A 16,375-nucleotide genomic window follows, 5' to 3' on the forward strand; every position below is an offset into this window, starting at 1 on the left:
ACCTTAGAACTCATACCTCAAGGTGGGTGGCGCGTTTACGTTGTAGATGTCTATGGGCTCCAGTAGCCACTTAACACCAGGTGGGCTGTGAGCTCGTCGATCCGTCTAAGCAATAAATAAAAAAATAAGTATGTTTAAGACTGCCGAAAATCAAGGATTTTTTTACCTAAAACTTTAAAGAACTTCCCCCTGGGTCGCGGTTTCCCGGTAGCCTCCAGCTCCTTTTGTCGGAGTTTGTCGTCTCTGCGTCTCTTCTTGCGCAGTCTACGGAGTCTCCTTGCTTCTTCTCTTGCCGCTTCGCTGAGGTCGCGTTGATAGCGACCATACATCTGTAAATTGATAAACCAGTTTAATATTGACTAGCAAGGCTCTCGGTTCCGACTGTATATCTAACCGCGTTATTAAACTTCTACCCGTCCAACTCATCGTGATGTTGGCATCTATTTTCAATGCCGCTATGGCGAACTGTATCTTTCCCGCGGTGTGGAAAGAAGCGGACGTTATCGGCATACATAAACCCGGTAAACCAAAAAATCATCCGACGAGCTACCGCCCGATTAGCCTCCTCATGTCTCTAGGCAAACTGTATGAGCGTCTGCTCTACAAACGCCTCAGAGACTTCGTCTCATCCAAGGGCATTCTTATCGATGAACAATTCGGATTCCGTACAAATCACTCATGCGTTCAACAGGTGCACCGCCTCACGGAGCACATTCTTGTGGGGCTTAATCGACCAAAACCGTTATACACGGGAGCTCTCTTCTTCGACGTCGCAAAAGCGTTCGACAAAGTCTGGCACAATGGTTTGATTTTCAAACTATTCAACATGGGCGTGCCGGATAGTCTCGTGCTCATCATACGGGACTTCTTGTCGAACCGCTCTTTTCGATATCGAGTCGAGGGAACCCGCTCCTCCCCACGACCTCTCACAGCTGGAGTCCCGCAAGGCTCTGTCCTCTCACCCCTCCTATTTAGCTTATTCGTCAACGATATTCCCCGGTCGCCGCCGACCCATTTAGCTTTATTCGCCGACGACACGACTGTTTACTATTCTAGTAGAAATAAGTCCCTAATCGCGAAGAAGCTTCAGAGCGCAGCCCTAGCCCTAGGACAGTGGTTCCGAAAATGGCGCATAGACATCAACCCAGCGAAAAGTACTGCGGTGCTATTTCAGAGGGGAAGCTCCACACGGATTTCCTCCCGGATTAGGAGGAGGAATCTCACACCCCCGATTACTCTCTTTAGACAACCCATACCCTGGGCCAGGAAGGTCAAGTACCTGGGCGTTACCCTGGATGCATCGATGACATTCCGCCCGCATATAAAATCAGTCCGTGACCGTGCCGCGTTTATTCTCGGTAGACTCTACCCCATGATCTGTAAGCGGAGTAAAATGTCCCTTCGGAACAAGGTGACACTTTACAAAACTTGCATAAGGCCCGTCATGACTTACGCGAGTGTGGTGTTCGCTCACGCGGCCCGCACACACATAGACACCCTCCAATCCCTACAATCCCGCTTTTGCAGGTTAGCTGTCGGGGCTCCGTGGTTCGTGAGGAACGTTGACCTACACGACGACCTGGGCCTCGAATCAATTCGGAAATACATGAAGTCAGCGTCGGAACGATACTTCGATAAGGCTATGCGTCATGATAATCGCCTTATCGTTGCCGCCGCTGACTACTCCCCGAATCCTGATCATGCAGGAGCCAGTCACCGTCGACGCCCTAGACACGTCCTTACGGATCCATCAGATCCAATAACCTTTGCATTAGATGCCTTCAGCTCTAATACTAGGGGCAGGCTTAGGGACCCCGGTAACCGTACTCGTCGAACTCGACAAAGAGGTCGACGTGCAACCTAACCCATGCATCAGCCCGCTGAGTTTCTCGCCGGATCTTCTCAGCGGGTCGCGATTCCGATCCGGTAGTAGATTCATTCGCGAAACAATTGCTCTTGAGTTGTTAGGTCTCCTTCGGAGGCGCTCGGGCAGTTGTTAGCAAATCCCACCCCTCTTGGCTGAGCCTTTGCTCGCCCACCTGTCCTGGTGAAACTGGAAAGGCCTTCGGGCCACCAGTAAACTTTCAATCATAAAAAAAAAAAAAAAAAAAAAAAAAAAAAAAAAAAAAAAAAAAAAAAAAAAAAAAAAAATATTGACTAGCAGCCCGCTCCGGCTCCGCTCGGGTCTTTAACAAAAATTTCAACGATATGTGACGTTGTTTTATGTTTTAAAATAAAATAACATTTATTGCGACATAACTATAGTAGTCAGACATATGCTGTCGCGACACTTTTTGTAAATAATAATGTGTTCTACAAAGTCGTAATACATTATTTTATTCTATCATCAATAGTTTCAGTTTAGTAGTATAATAGTTCAATAGTTAGTCAGGGCACGCGATGTAAAAAATATTTTAGGTAATTTATTACACCTTGGGTTACATTATTAGAGCTTGAGTAAGGATCCCTATTTTTTTTAAAAAGATTATAGCCTATGTCACTCGGGAATAGTGTAGCTTCCAAACAGTGAAAGAATTTTTCAAATCGGTTCAGTAGTTTCGGAGCCTATTCAATACAAACAAACAAACAAATCTTTCCTCTTTATAATATTAGTATAGAAGTATAGATAACCTGAGCGTGGAAGCCAAAAAGTGCATTTCACACGCGGTAAGAGTGAAATATTTAGAAGTATTCTATCTCTTTCTCTCGCAACCTAAAACCTATATCGTCTTTTCGCATTAAAAGTGTACAATATCCAAAAATATCCGAAATTCAGTTAATATGCGGAATCATTTGGTATCACCAATATTTTTGACATAAATACTGTCAAAAGAGCGTAGTTTAGTTTTAGTTTTTTTTTTTTAGTTTACCTACGTTTTGACTACTATTAACAAAATTAATACATAATTTTATCTTACTTTAAAAGACAGATAATGTAACTGGTAAAAAAGAAAAAAATAATATTGCAAATATGATTATTATTAAAAATATCACATGTTAAACACTCTTCTGTAAAATTAGTAAGTTTTGAGATTATAGAGTTTTAATGCGAGAAGACGATATATGCTTGTCTCTTTCAAGCGTCACTAGAATGTCATCTCCATTTCAACGGGCTTCAATTAACAACGGCCCCTAAGAAGTTTTCGCTTCGATACAAGTTCCAAATGCACTACATTAGTATTTTCTCTAGAATATTCCCCCATCTAGTTCAGAACTACTGAATAATTTAAAAAATTAATTGTATCCGACCGGAAATTAAACCTTATTGACTAAGTAATAGAGCATAGAGGTGAAATTATAGTCATTCGAAAATACCGTGTCGATGCAGTCTACCTACTTCAGTTTAGTAGCAACTAGCGACCCGCCCTCGCTTCGCTTCGGAAACTATAATTTATTATTGATTTCACCACTATTTAATGGATGTTATTATACATATAAACCTGCCTTTTTAGTCACTCTATCTATTAAAGAAAACCGCATCAAAATCCGTTCCGTAGTTTTAAAGATTTAAGCATACTTAGGGACAGAGAAAGCGACTTTGTTTTATACTATGTAGTGATAATGTGTTTCAGTTAGGTGCAGGGCCGGATTTAAACTTAATGCCGCTCCTGGGCACCTGAAAAAAATCCGCCCCAATACTGCAATTTTACTTAAACTTATAGTTTACATATTTTATTTTTCAAAATTAAAATAAGTAATTTATCGCGGAAAATTTATTATAATATGTCATAAATTCCAAAAATATAAATAAATATTTGTTTTTTTTTCTAACAATTATAAATTTTGACTAAGGGTGGCACATAATTATCATAAAAAAATATACATAAAAAAAAAACTAATTAAATTTCTTTAAATATAAAAACCGATTATTATTTTAAATCTCCAAGGAAATGAATTTATTAAATCATTTTGGTTATTAATTTTTACTTTTCAAAGTTTTGCCTTTCTAAAAAATTTGCCACCCTGGGTACTTGCCCCGACTGCCCCTAGTGTAAATCCACCACTGGTGAGGTGGAATAACCATCGTACACTACAACCAGATTTTCGACAAAATCAGAGTTGGCGCCGGCAATGTCTGCGTACTCTGGTAACTAAACAGCCACGCAGATAGAAGGTGAACTTATCTGTCCATTGACATCAACAAAAAGCCGACCTACAGAGTTCTGTTACAAAAACATGTCTCCTTGAAATAAACATAATATACAAGACAATTAATAATACTTGAAAACGAAGTTCATTTTAATTTGATCACTCCCTAAAGTCCCTTACGTACCACAACTCTCTTTCCCCGTTCAATAACTTCCTCCTCTTCCATTTTATTAATCATGCGACATCGCAGAAAGTAAAATTACTACTGAAAACCTAATTAGCTAAAAATACCCTTGAATAATTGTTGTGTTTGTTGAAGATATCAGATTATCATACAGTGGTCTGTTTGTTTAAGATAATATTGGGAAGAGTCTTGTTTCAGCGAGGTAATTAATTCTCTTTTTGGGTCTTCTAAAAATGTTTGTCATGTGATATTTTTTCCTGGAATCAGTTCGAAGATAATGTCCCACAACATAATTTTCGAATTATAAATTTAAGTATTGAATACGTATCAAACGTATTCCTAGCGAAGAAGAAGAACACAACTATCTAAAATTACTTGCAATTTTTATTGTGAACGCGGCCTCTAATTCTTTTATGGCGCCTGCACATTTTGTACCTACAAATTTGTAAATTTTGAGGATCGCGGTATCAACGCCGCGCCCGGGCATTCGTTGATCCGAGCATCAGCTGTTTTTCATTTAGTGTTTCATTGCTGGTTTTTTTAGCAATGTATTTCTTATGAAACTATCTTTCATTTGGCTGTACTAACATGACGGAGCGTAAATAATGCTAATAAAACGTTTTAAAAGTATGTTTTTTTTTAAATCAGGCTCGATTTTTTTTTCCATCCCATCATCAAAGGTGTCATTAGTACTATCATCTGTCTTTGCTTTCGGAAGCGGTCTCCTAACACCCAGCATATAAAAATAATACCCATAGTATTGTATACACTATGGACATTTTTCTGGTCAGATTCTTCACTGAAAATAGTCTATTTGACTATACATTAAGAACATGGATATATCTCGACCTTTAACTGCTGCTACTTCGTTCTTGTACTGTATTTCTCGCGTGTAATAAGTCCACGAGAATGGGGTACCACTACCTATTTCTGTTTCAAAGTATTCGCGCGCATCTCCCTCGAGTGTAAATTATATTAATACGTATAATAATATATCAATTTAAGAAAATAATATGTGAATATTTATTTTACATAACGCTGTTTCATGATCATTCAGTTTCTGAAGTCTAATTGTTACTCCTTTTTCCCTGCATAACCATTGGCCCCAACAAGAGCAGTCAGTGCTTGTTTTTTTTTTATGGTCGAAGTATTACTGGTGGCCCGGAGGCCTTTCCAGTTTCACCAGGACTGGTGAGCGAGCAGAAGCTCAGCCTGGAGGAGAGTCAGTGCTTGTCTGAATCTATCATCAGATCGGAATCCCGATCCACTGAGAGGATCTGGCGAGAAACTCAGTGGGTTGTATCTATGAGCTAGTTCGAAAGTAGATATCTTCGTCTTAATTGACGATTTGTTACCATATTGAAAGCTTTCTCTACCCGTGCGATCGCTATAAATTCGAAAATCAACGCTTTCGACAAAATAGACAAAAACAAAAATACGTTTGAAGAAGTTGAAGGATCCACTCCGTTTCCGGCAGTTCGCGAGGTCTTATACGAACATTTATGCAGAATGTTTTCCGGAGAGCCCAGAAAAGTCGCCAAACTTATGTCCACGCTTAGTATGCGTTGAGGCCAAATAAATAACCGTAAGAGTCGAGGCTACTTCGGCTAAATTAACCTCATTGTTTCCATAAGTGTTGTTTGCACATGACAAGATATTGAAACAATGATTAAACGACAAAAATAAAACAACGAAAAAACGTAATTTTTTTGTGCAATTCATAGTTTCTCATAAATTATTAGATAAATAACTTAAGAGAGTGCCATCTTGCTAGAGCGCCTGCCTTCAATGGACAGGCACATGTAAGGTCTGAACACAAAATCGGTATTAGGCCTAGTGAGTTTCTCGCCGGATCTTTTCAGCGAGTCGCGTTTCCGATCCGGTGGTAGATTCTGCGAAGCACTGCCCTTGCTAGGGTAAGTGTTAGCAACACTCCGGTTTGAGTTCCGTGAGCTCACCTACTAGTTAAGGTTACGCTGATATAGCCTCTCAAGGCTATCAGCTTAGGTAGGGAAAAAAAAAATCGGCATTAGTTGTAAACAAAAAGGCTAGCCCGACCGAGCTATTTATTGGCGGACTGGGTTATATTTTGTAAGCGGTGGTAAGGACAACGAGTTTTCATATTCCAAACAGCAGGTCCTGATGAGTTCAATTTGAATTATCAAAAGACATCGAAGGTTGGTAGGCAGCGGCTTGGCTCTGCCCCTAGCATTGCTGATGTCCATGAGCGATGGTAACCCCTCACCATTAGTGCCGTATGCTGGTCTTCCTACAAAGGCAATAAAAAAATAAAAGCTTAAGACTAAAATAATGCGATAACGAGAGAAGAAGACTACAAAACAAGGTTAATCATTTGGTGTAAGGCAAGCATCAAGTTTACATCACGCATCGTACAAAATAATCACCGTCACATGACTTTAAGCCTTCATGATCTTGAAATTTTCATTGTCAAGCCAGTCAAAATATATTATTACCGGTTCGACGGGGAAAAATATGTTCCAAACGTATCCAAATATATACCTATATTTTACATATTTATTGTTTTGTTTCAAGGGTGACCCCAGAATATAAACATGCATTAAATAAATCTGGTTTAATTAACTGTCTTCTTGACCTACCTCACTAATATGGTTGAGATCATGAACTTATTGCATGTTTTTTTTTGTTTGTTTGTTTAATTTATGCCAAAGTAAACCTTCCGATAATAAGTGAACAATGTATTTTCTTTCTATATTTACAATTTTTTTTTTTTGGTTAGCAAAATTAAAACTTAGGCTTTTTTGCTTCCACCATCACGTTGTTTTTTTTTATTGCTTAGATGAGTGTACGAGCGCATAGCCCACCTGGTGTTAAGTGGTTACCGGAGCCCATAGACATTTACAACGTAAATGCCGCCACCCACCTCGAGATACGAGTTCTAATATCTCAGTATAGTTGCCCCGCCCTTCAAAACGAAACGCATTACTGCTTCAAGGCAGAAATGGGCAGCGTGGCGGTACCTAACCGTGAAGACTCACAAGACGTTCTGTTTGTGTCTAATTAAAACCATTTCTCTCTGCAAACTCCACCAACTTCTGTATCTGTCCATACTAAAACATCCTCAGATTATGTCCTACATAAATTCACAATTTGAGCTCTGATTGTATGTGCGCGCATAGAGCACTCTCATAATGTCATTTCTAAGGCGAGATACATTGTTCGTATAAAAAATTAGCCATTATTTCAAAGCAACCAATTCGCTACAAGCGTGTCTATGCCACAGCCGTCCAGAATGAAAATTGTCCAATTTTCGAACGTCGAACGAGCTTGGACTGTATTTATTGTTTTGAGATATTTATTGTACCTTTATATGACAAATTAACGACTTAATGAGAAATATAAAACTAATACGTTGCTCTTGGCGGCTGGATTTGAAAGAGAATTCGTCTCATGGCTGACTTCGCTCGCTCACATTTTGACGTTCAGAAACTAAACAAAGATATATTTAATTACTAGCTGACCCAGCAGACTTCGTAGTGCCTCAATCGACAAATAAAAGACCTAAACTTTTGTATAAAATAAACTTAAAACAAACAAAAGGGGACACATCAAAGGAAAAACAAAATTGTTATTTTTATTTCATTCCAAGCATTTTCATGTTTATCTACCTTTTAAACCTTCTCTGGACTTCCACAAATAATTCAAGACCAAAATTAGCCAAATCGGTCCAGCCATTCTCGAGTTTTAGCGAGACTAACAAACAGCGGTAGGCAGCGGTTTGGCTCTGCCCCTGGCATTGCTGAAGTCCATGGGCGACGGTAACCACTCACCATCAGGTGGGCCGTATGCTCGTCTGCCTACAAGGGCAATAAAAAAAAAACAGCAATTAATTTATATATATATAGATAGATAGATAAAAAACGGGCACAGAAGTCATTTTGCTGTCTGTGCGCAGCGTTTTCACTAGGCCAATATAATTCCTCTATTGTATGTGCAAATAAAAACCCACAAATTTCGTAAGCTCCAAAATCAATATTTAAGCGACTATTTCGTGTGGTTTACCCCACTATCTTAATAACGGCTATCTCAAACAACGAAGAGAGCATATATGAGATAGGATTAACTGAATTTACAGCACTTAATGTAATCTCTTAAATCCTTCGAAGCGTTTAGATAAAAAGTAAACATTGAATCTATATCGAAGGCTAATTAAGGTATTAGAACTATCCAGAAAATAAGGCCCCGAATCAAGAATGAATTGCATGGGTCTATTGACGCATCTAACGATTTAGGTCATCTTCGAAGGGGATGTCATTGTACGAACTCAATTAGAGCTTTCAATTGTTTTTATATTAAATTCAATCATTTTTTTTGAGCACGCGTGGTAATGTACATACGAACTCAAACAAACATTCCATTACTTTACTACAATTACAGCGATTATCACAATAACGAGGATTAAGAAGTAAATAATCCAAGTTATTTTTAATCTACTGGTGGTAGGACTTCTTGTGAGTTCGCACGGGTAGGTACCACCACAACGCCTATTTCTGCCGTGAAGCAGTAATACGTTTCGGTTTGAAGGGTGGGGCAGCCGTTGTAACTATACTGAGACCTTAGAACTTATATCTCAAGGTGGGTGGCGCATTTACGTTGTAAATGTCTATGGGCTCCAGTAACCACTTAGCACCAGGTGAGCTGTGAGCTCGTCCACCCAACTAAGCAATAAAAAAAATAAAATAATATTATTGATTCTGTCGGTGGATGAGTGAGTAGATGTGAGCTCACGGACCGCCTGTTTTAAGTGGTCACCGTAGCTCAAAGACATCTGTAGGTGAAATTTCGCCTTAAAATGTATGATACTGCTTCACACCAGGTATGAACAGGATAATGGTACCTGCTGGAGTGAACTCACAATACGCTTGTTTGGTTAATTATTTCAAAATAAGCAAATAGGAAGAAACATGACATATTATCCCAAACTCGAGGAGTTTGGTTTGGGCAGCGGCAAAGCAGAATACTAAACTGACATCGCGAGTTTAAATTTATCAGACCAGAATTCGTAGAGGTTATACTATATTAGATTAGATTAATATATTAAACTAGCGACCGACGTAAGGGGCAAAATTATGTTCAAATATTCCGTTACAATCATACATACGTCTGAAGCTAATAAAAGCGTATTAAAAACTAGCGACCCGCTCTCGCTGCGCTGTGGAAACTGTAATTTATTATTGATTTCTCCACTATTTAATGGATGTTATTATACATATAAACCTTCCTCTTTAATCACTATATCTATTAAAAAAAACCGCATCAAAATCCGTTGCGTAGTTTTAAAGATTTAAGCATACATAGGGATATAGGGACAGAGAAAGCGACTTTGTTTTGTACTATGTAGTGATTCATATTAGTGGTCATATTATATTATCGCCATAGTCCCGATCTTACAGTTAGGAATATTAAAAAAAAACTGTATTGCAGAATAGTAATAATATTTAAGAGACGACAATTGGCGTTCAATTAACTGTTCTTAAAAAAGCAAACACAAACATAAAAAATCAACATTGTATTACAAATTAGAAGTCGAACACTGACTTAGTCCTGAAACAGCGGATCATATCTAGTACAAAACAAAAGACAATACTCCAATTGATTAATACGACGAACACACTCATAAATAAATTACCTGAAACTTTTGAAGTTGCCACGTTCGCAAAATCTAAACAGCATTCAACATATAGTTTCCCACATCTATCATCACCGAATAATCTTTTAAAATCAGTAAGTAAACTGTTTATTATCACATTATCACGGGACACCGCGAAATCAAATACAAGCACATCCCCTCTCAGGAAAACGAGACTGAATATCTAAAAATACCCAATGCCAACGCATACACGTAGTACGCGTATAATTGATGCGGACTTTAATTGATTGTGACAAAACGGAACTTTTAATATTAGATTCGGTTCGAGGCTGTAATCACTTATCGTTACTGGTTCTCTCTCGAGATTGTACTGAGGAGGACGCGTTTGGGGACCGTCGGTGCTGCCAGGAGTCTCTTGGTCGAGAAGATCTAGCCGAGATAGGGCATGTGCGTTCTTCTCCCACTGAGTTTCTCGTCGGATCTTCTCAGGTGGTCGCGATTCCGATCCGGTGGTAGATTCAGCGAAGCACTGCTTTTGCTGGGTCTAGTGTTAGCAAATTCTTCAGTTAGAACCTCTGAGCGCACCTCCCCGTCCGCGCGTAGCTAGAATAGCCCCTTTAAACTGCCAGGGAATAGGTAGGGGGAAAAAGTCAGAGCGTTGCTGACGTCCTTGATCAATATTGACCATTCATCAGTAGATGAGCCGTATACTTGACTATCTTCCGAGGTAATTAACGTTAACGTTAGTCTTGAAAAATTAAAAAGTTTAAAATACTACTATAATGATAACAAATCAAGAATCCCTTTACAGAAAAATCAAAAGTTGATCCTTGTGATGTTCTTGAATAAAAACAACCCTAAACGTTTGTAAGCTGAAGAATATACTTTTTTCCCTTTCTATTTTGCTTTATTGTCACGTAACTGTCTGTTTCAATTAACAATGAGCTATTCCTTTGGCTGATTTTCATCTTATTCATGATATAAACAGAGTCAGATGTCCAATGCCATCTTCATCTTTTATCGTAGACTTTTATTGAAAAAAATAAACTATTTGCCATTTTTAAATTTAAATCCAACAAAACTGCACTAAAATATAATAATAAAATACAATGTAGAGAGGCGATGGATGTGACTAAGAGATGTATAGAAATGGTAGTGCAAGGTAAAGGGGAAAGAGGTCGACCGAAGAAGACAAGGATGGAGTGTGTGAATGACGATATGAAAGAAAGAGGAGTGAGGGTTGAAATGACGGCTGATAGAGGAGAATGGAATAGCAAAATTCGCTGTGCCGACCCCACCTAGTGGGATAAGGTGGAGGCAAAGAAGAAGAAGAAGAAAACAAAACTGTACTAAAAATATTTTACAAAATAAATCGAATTCATTATCTGCCCGTATTGAGGGCACACGGTGACGCCACGAGAGTTCTGATACGGAAGAGAATGGAATAGAAAAAATCGCTGTGCCGACCCCACCTAGTGGGATAAGTTGGAGACAAAGAAGAAGAAAACAAAACTACTAAAAATATTTTACATTACAAAATAAATGGAATTTATTATCTGCCCGGATTGAGGGCACACGGTGGCGCCACGAGAGTTCTAATACGCAAATTTGGATTAGATACAATGGCGCATTGATATCTCGATCAACGAAAACGTGTAATCCGTCGAACGCCCAAATAACCTTAGCGAAATCGGTCCGAAAACACCGAACGATTCCACTGGACATATTGGGCACGACGTGATAACCGAAAAATAAAAAAAACTGTAAAGATAATTTTCATGTTTTTTATTCGCGCAAACAATAGATTGCGGGTGCGATCCTTGTAATACAATTGAATGTCTTGTTTACAAGTGTTATTCGTTCATATCAATCTAGGTCGACCGGTAGCAAAAATTTATATCATTGTAATACATACATTTTTTTTTAAATAAGGGTATCAGCGTTCACAAAATATACCTATAGTTCAGTATATGATTCAGTGGTAGATAAATCGAGTGGGTATTATGAGTTTACAATAGTAGGTACCACCATATTAATTGCTGTGAAGCCATCATTTTTTTTTTTTTATTGCTCAGATGGGTGGACGAACTCACAGCCCACCTGGTGTTAAGTGGTTACCGGAGCCCATGGACGGCGGTGGTAACTACCCGTGCGGACTCACAAGAGGTCCTACCACCAGTAATTACGCAAATTATAATTTTGCGGGTTTGATTTTTATTACATGATGATTTTTATTACATGATCCTTCACCGTAGAAGTCAATCGTAAACATTTGATAAATACGTATTTCATTAGAAAAATTGGTACCCGCCTGCAGGATTCGAACACCGTTGCATCTATAGATACGAATGCACCGGACGTCTTATCTTTTAAAGCACGACGACTTATTTAAAGTTACTATTATTATTATTATTTTTACCTATATAGGTCGATCAACATTACAATAGTATTATTGTCTGATACCTATACCATGAACATCATGGCTACGGCATACAAAGGTATCGTTCAAAATTCACACCAGCCACAGTTAATCTTGACGCGCTAACAGTTTCAACAAACATGAATGTCTTCAGAGATTGCGCAATGTCAACACACATGTGAATCAATGCTGCCATGCCCTAATATGCGAGACACGACGCGATATAAGCTTGCAATTCGAGATTCGAATTAATATTCGCATCGGTATGTTGGCACGACTGTCTGTCAAACAATATTAGGGCTAGCTTTATTTTTTTCTATTCCCACGTATCGCCGCCTATTGCTTTAAATGACTGAAGACGGAGTAGGATAATTGTTCGAAATCAAAAACAACTAAATTCACCGTTGGTGATTACAGATATAAATAAACAAACATTGGAATTAAAAACGCGGTTTTGTTGGCTTCATTTTCGTATAACATATGATTTTTATCAGCTTAGAGACAAAAAAAAATGTATTGCTTAAATGGGTGGACGAGCTCACAGCCCACCTGTTGTTAAGTGGTTACTGGAGCCCATAGACATCTACAACGAAAATGCCACCACCCACCTTGAGATACCAATTCTAAGGTCTCTGTGTAGTAACAACGGCTGCCTAACGCTTCAAACCGAAACGCATTACTGATTCCCGGCAGAAATAGGCGGGGTGGGGGTACCTACCCGTGCGGACTCACAAGAGGTCCTACCACCAAAATCTTCCAAACAACAACATTCAAACCGTCGGTCTGCCAAGCGATATCACCCATTCGGTGAAAGATCATCCCTTTCTTCCCTAAGCCTCCCAATAGAACCGTAAAAGACATCAAAAAACAATAGACATCAAAATCGGTTCACCTAGAAAAAGGCTAGGTAACACACTTAAAAAAATACAATCTAATTAATAACCTCCTTCTTTTTAAATTTGGTTAAAAAATACAGCACACCTTGAGATATTGTTATCATATCAGCACCCGAGATCAGAAACAATAAATCACAAGACAAATACTTATTTAATGAGCAACATTTAACTACTGTATTCAACGCATAACAATAGTGTAGAATGGATTGCTAAGATAATACTGATTTTTTTATAACCGAAGTTTGGGAGAGACGAGGTCATCGGTCTTAAGGGCTTACTGAAAATTCATTTTGTCAGTGTTTTTTAGAATTTGGTCGAAGTCTCAAATGAGCGGGAAGGTAGGTATGTGGCAGAAATATGCGATATAAGTACTGCCCATTATCTTGGGACTCGACATGATGTCTCAAGGCAGGTCAGGTGGAAACATTAAAGCTGTGATGTCAATAGACTCTAGTTACCGCTTAATATCCGGCATGCCGTAGTTAAGTACGCCAAGAGCGTGTTATGAACTTCACATCATGCGGTCTCCCAGACATGAATTATGGAAGCTCATAATTTGGGTCGTATAGAAGGCATGCGCGCCGTGGACATAACACCAGCCAGATGGTCAGATCTGGTTAAGAGAGCGGATAGTGGTAGTCTATACCATGCGGTTCATGCCACCCATGACGGAACGCTGTGGAGGAAAGTCATACGCGATCTTCAGCAGTTAAAGAACAATGAAGTAGAGAAGAGAAATGGCTAAGTTTACACCTTTACGCCATATATGAGGCCATCAGCGTAAAAGTGTCCTAAAACAAAATTTTTCAAAATTGCTGCTTCTAAATTGCAAAATTTTGACGCAAAACCGGCCTATCCTTAGTTTCAGCGATAGATAACAAATGGCTTTGTAAACATTATTTTCGCGCGTCTTGTTTTCCCTACGAAGCAGTGTAATGGTATTAAGTCCGCCTTTATACTTTCTAGTATATGAAGTTATAAAAAAAAAAAAGTAAATTCAGACCTCGATATCTCCATACTAACTATGGTAAGCTTAGGCCACTTTTACGTTGACGGCCTCATATAAATGTGTTTACATTTGGCTTTTATATTGGTTCACTAAAAAAATTAATGTGTTTGCTCAATATCTGGAAACGGAGGAAGAATTTGTTGAGTTCTAATGGTTCTTAGTTCTTGTGCCCTTCGTCACTAAGTAACACGGAAGATTCATCTTCAGACTTAAAACGTTTTATATACGGAAGAATTGTTTTGAATTTACTTAAAAGGACATATTTTATTAACAAATTAAACCGGTCACGAGACAGATTTGGTTGCACGCTACGCTCTATCTGGACGGTGACCGGTAAGCTTATTGTAAAAACCGTTAATTTTATTTTCAAATTTGTTGTTAAAGATTTAAAAAATTATTAGTCAAATTCAAAAGTCCTTTTTGTATTAATTTAATAGGATTATAGTCACTCATCACATGAAAGACGAATTTTGGTTTTTTATTATTTATAACTTAGGTGGACGAGCTCAAGTTATTAATTAGTATGGATGTTTCAGGTGTTATCTTAATTGCGTTGTCGTATTGTATGGATCAAAGCGCTAGGCTGCTTATTCTGTTGGAATAGTTTTTACTGGTGGTAGGACCTTTTGTGAGTCCGCACGGGTACGTACCACCTCCCCGCCTATTTCTGCCGTGAAGCCGTAATGCGTTTCGGTTTGAAGGGTGGGGCAGCCGTTGTAACTATACTGAAACCTTATAACTTATATCTCAAGGTGGGTGGCACGTTGTAGATGTCTATGGGCTCCAGTAACCACTTAACACCAGATGGGCTGTAAGTTCGTCCACCCATCTAAGAAATAAAAAATGCTGGGTATGGAAAGAATCCTTGCAGCTGCAATGAGAACGTTGAGGTCGATTTTTAAATAAAAGGAAGTCTGAAGCTAGCGCCAATGACAAAGAAAATAAAAAGAGAAAGGTTATCATAGTATGGGTATGTTACGCCAAGAGAGAACGATCATGAGTCCAAAAAAACTTGAGTATGAAAGTAGATGGTAATGTGAGGAGGGGATGTTCTAAAAAGGCTTGAAAAAGGATGTGAGGACAGAGATGACGTATGATAGGCAGAATGGAAAAAACATATACTGCGCCGACCCCATTTAGATTAGGGTATGGCAAAGAAGGACAAGATAGCGGCGTCGTCTATGAACTCACATAATGCCCCTTACCATAGGTGAGTAATCTGATGAAGGAAAGTATCTGGCGTTTATCGCATTGCTACGAATTCACTGAACGTCTATACTATATACAAGCGGCCCGCTCCGGCTCCGCTCGGGTCTTTAACAACAATTTCAACGATATTTGACGTTGTTTTATTTTTTTTGATAAAAGAACACTTATTGCGGCATAACTATAATAGTTAGACTTGTGCTGTCGCGACACTTTTTATAAATAATAATGTGTTCTACAAAGTCGTAGTACATTAGTTTATTCTATCATCAATAGTTTTCGCAGGGCACGCGATGTAAAGAATATTTTAGGTAATGTTTTGATACCTTGGGTTACATTATTTATTGGAATTTCAGTAAGGATCCCTAATTTTTTTCAAAAAATATTATAGCCTGTATCACTCGGGAATAGTGTAACTTCCAAACAGTGAAAGAATTTTTCAAATCGGTTCAGTAGTTTCGGAGCCTATTCAATACAAACAAACAAACAAATGTTTCCTCTTTATAATATTAGCATAGAAGTATAGATTATAATATTATATTAGTATAGATATCGTTCCTCGGAAACTTTGGTTGAAACAGGAATTCGCTAAAACCGTCCATACCCTACTAAAAACTCTGTGGAAGTCAAGATCATTAACCACTTAATCGGAACACGAGTCCAGCAATTATGCGTAATTTACCCGGGTTCGCGTTATACGAGAATTCTTGCTGTGACAAATTGTAATTTACCTCATTAGACGGGATTTCCTCTCACTCCCACAGGGTTATGTACACCGCGAGTAAACCACAATTGCGTAATGACAACGGAAGATTTAAAAAGGTGTTGTGTTGCATTTGAAGGACTATATTAGGGATGTTTTAAGGATCGCTCTTAAGGAATTCCATGTGCCGAAAGATTGGTCTCTCCTTAAAAAAACCTTAGGCGATCCCAACGCAGAGAC

The 16,375-nt window shown here is 38.6% G+C and overlaps 1 protein-coding gene across 3 annotated transcripts in view; it reads right to left on the reverse strand.

Moving 5' to 3' along the window:
- ClC-a (chloride channel protein 2) overlaps positions 1 to 16,375 on the reverse strand; it is a 75,649-nt gene that overhangs the window by 26,016 nt on the left and 33,258 nt on the right. For 2 of the 3 annotated variants that reach the window (XM_089739552.1, XM_089739551.1), the window contains exon 2: positions 167 to 329. In XM_089739552.1, the coding sequence (XP_089595678.1) occupies positions 167 to 329 (163 nt within the window). Of the gene's footprint in view, positions 1 to 166; positions 330 to 9,941; positions 10,082 to 16,375 lie in introns of those variants that run through there. The other variant, XM_089739553.1, reaches the window with a different exon arrangement.

This window comes from Bombyx mandarina, chromosome A1, assembly GCF_030267445.1.
Source record: "Bombyx mandarina strain Sakado chromosome A1, ASM3026744v2".
Classification (NCBI taxonomy): domain Eukaryota; kingdom Metazoa; phylum Arthropoda; class Insecta; order Lepidoptera; family Bombycidae; genus Bombyx; species Bombyx mandarina.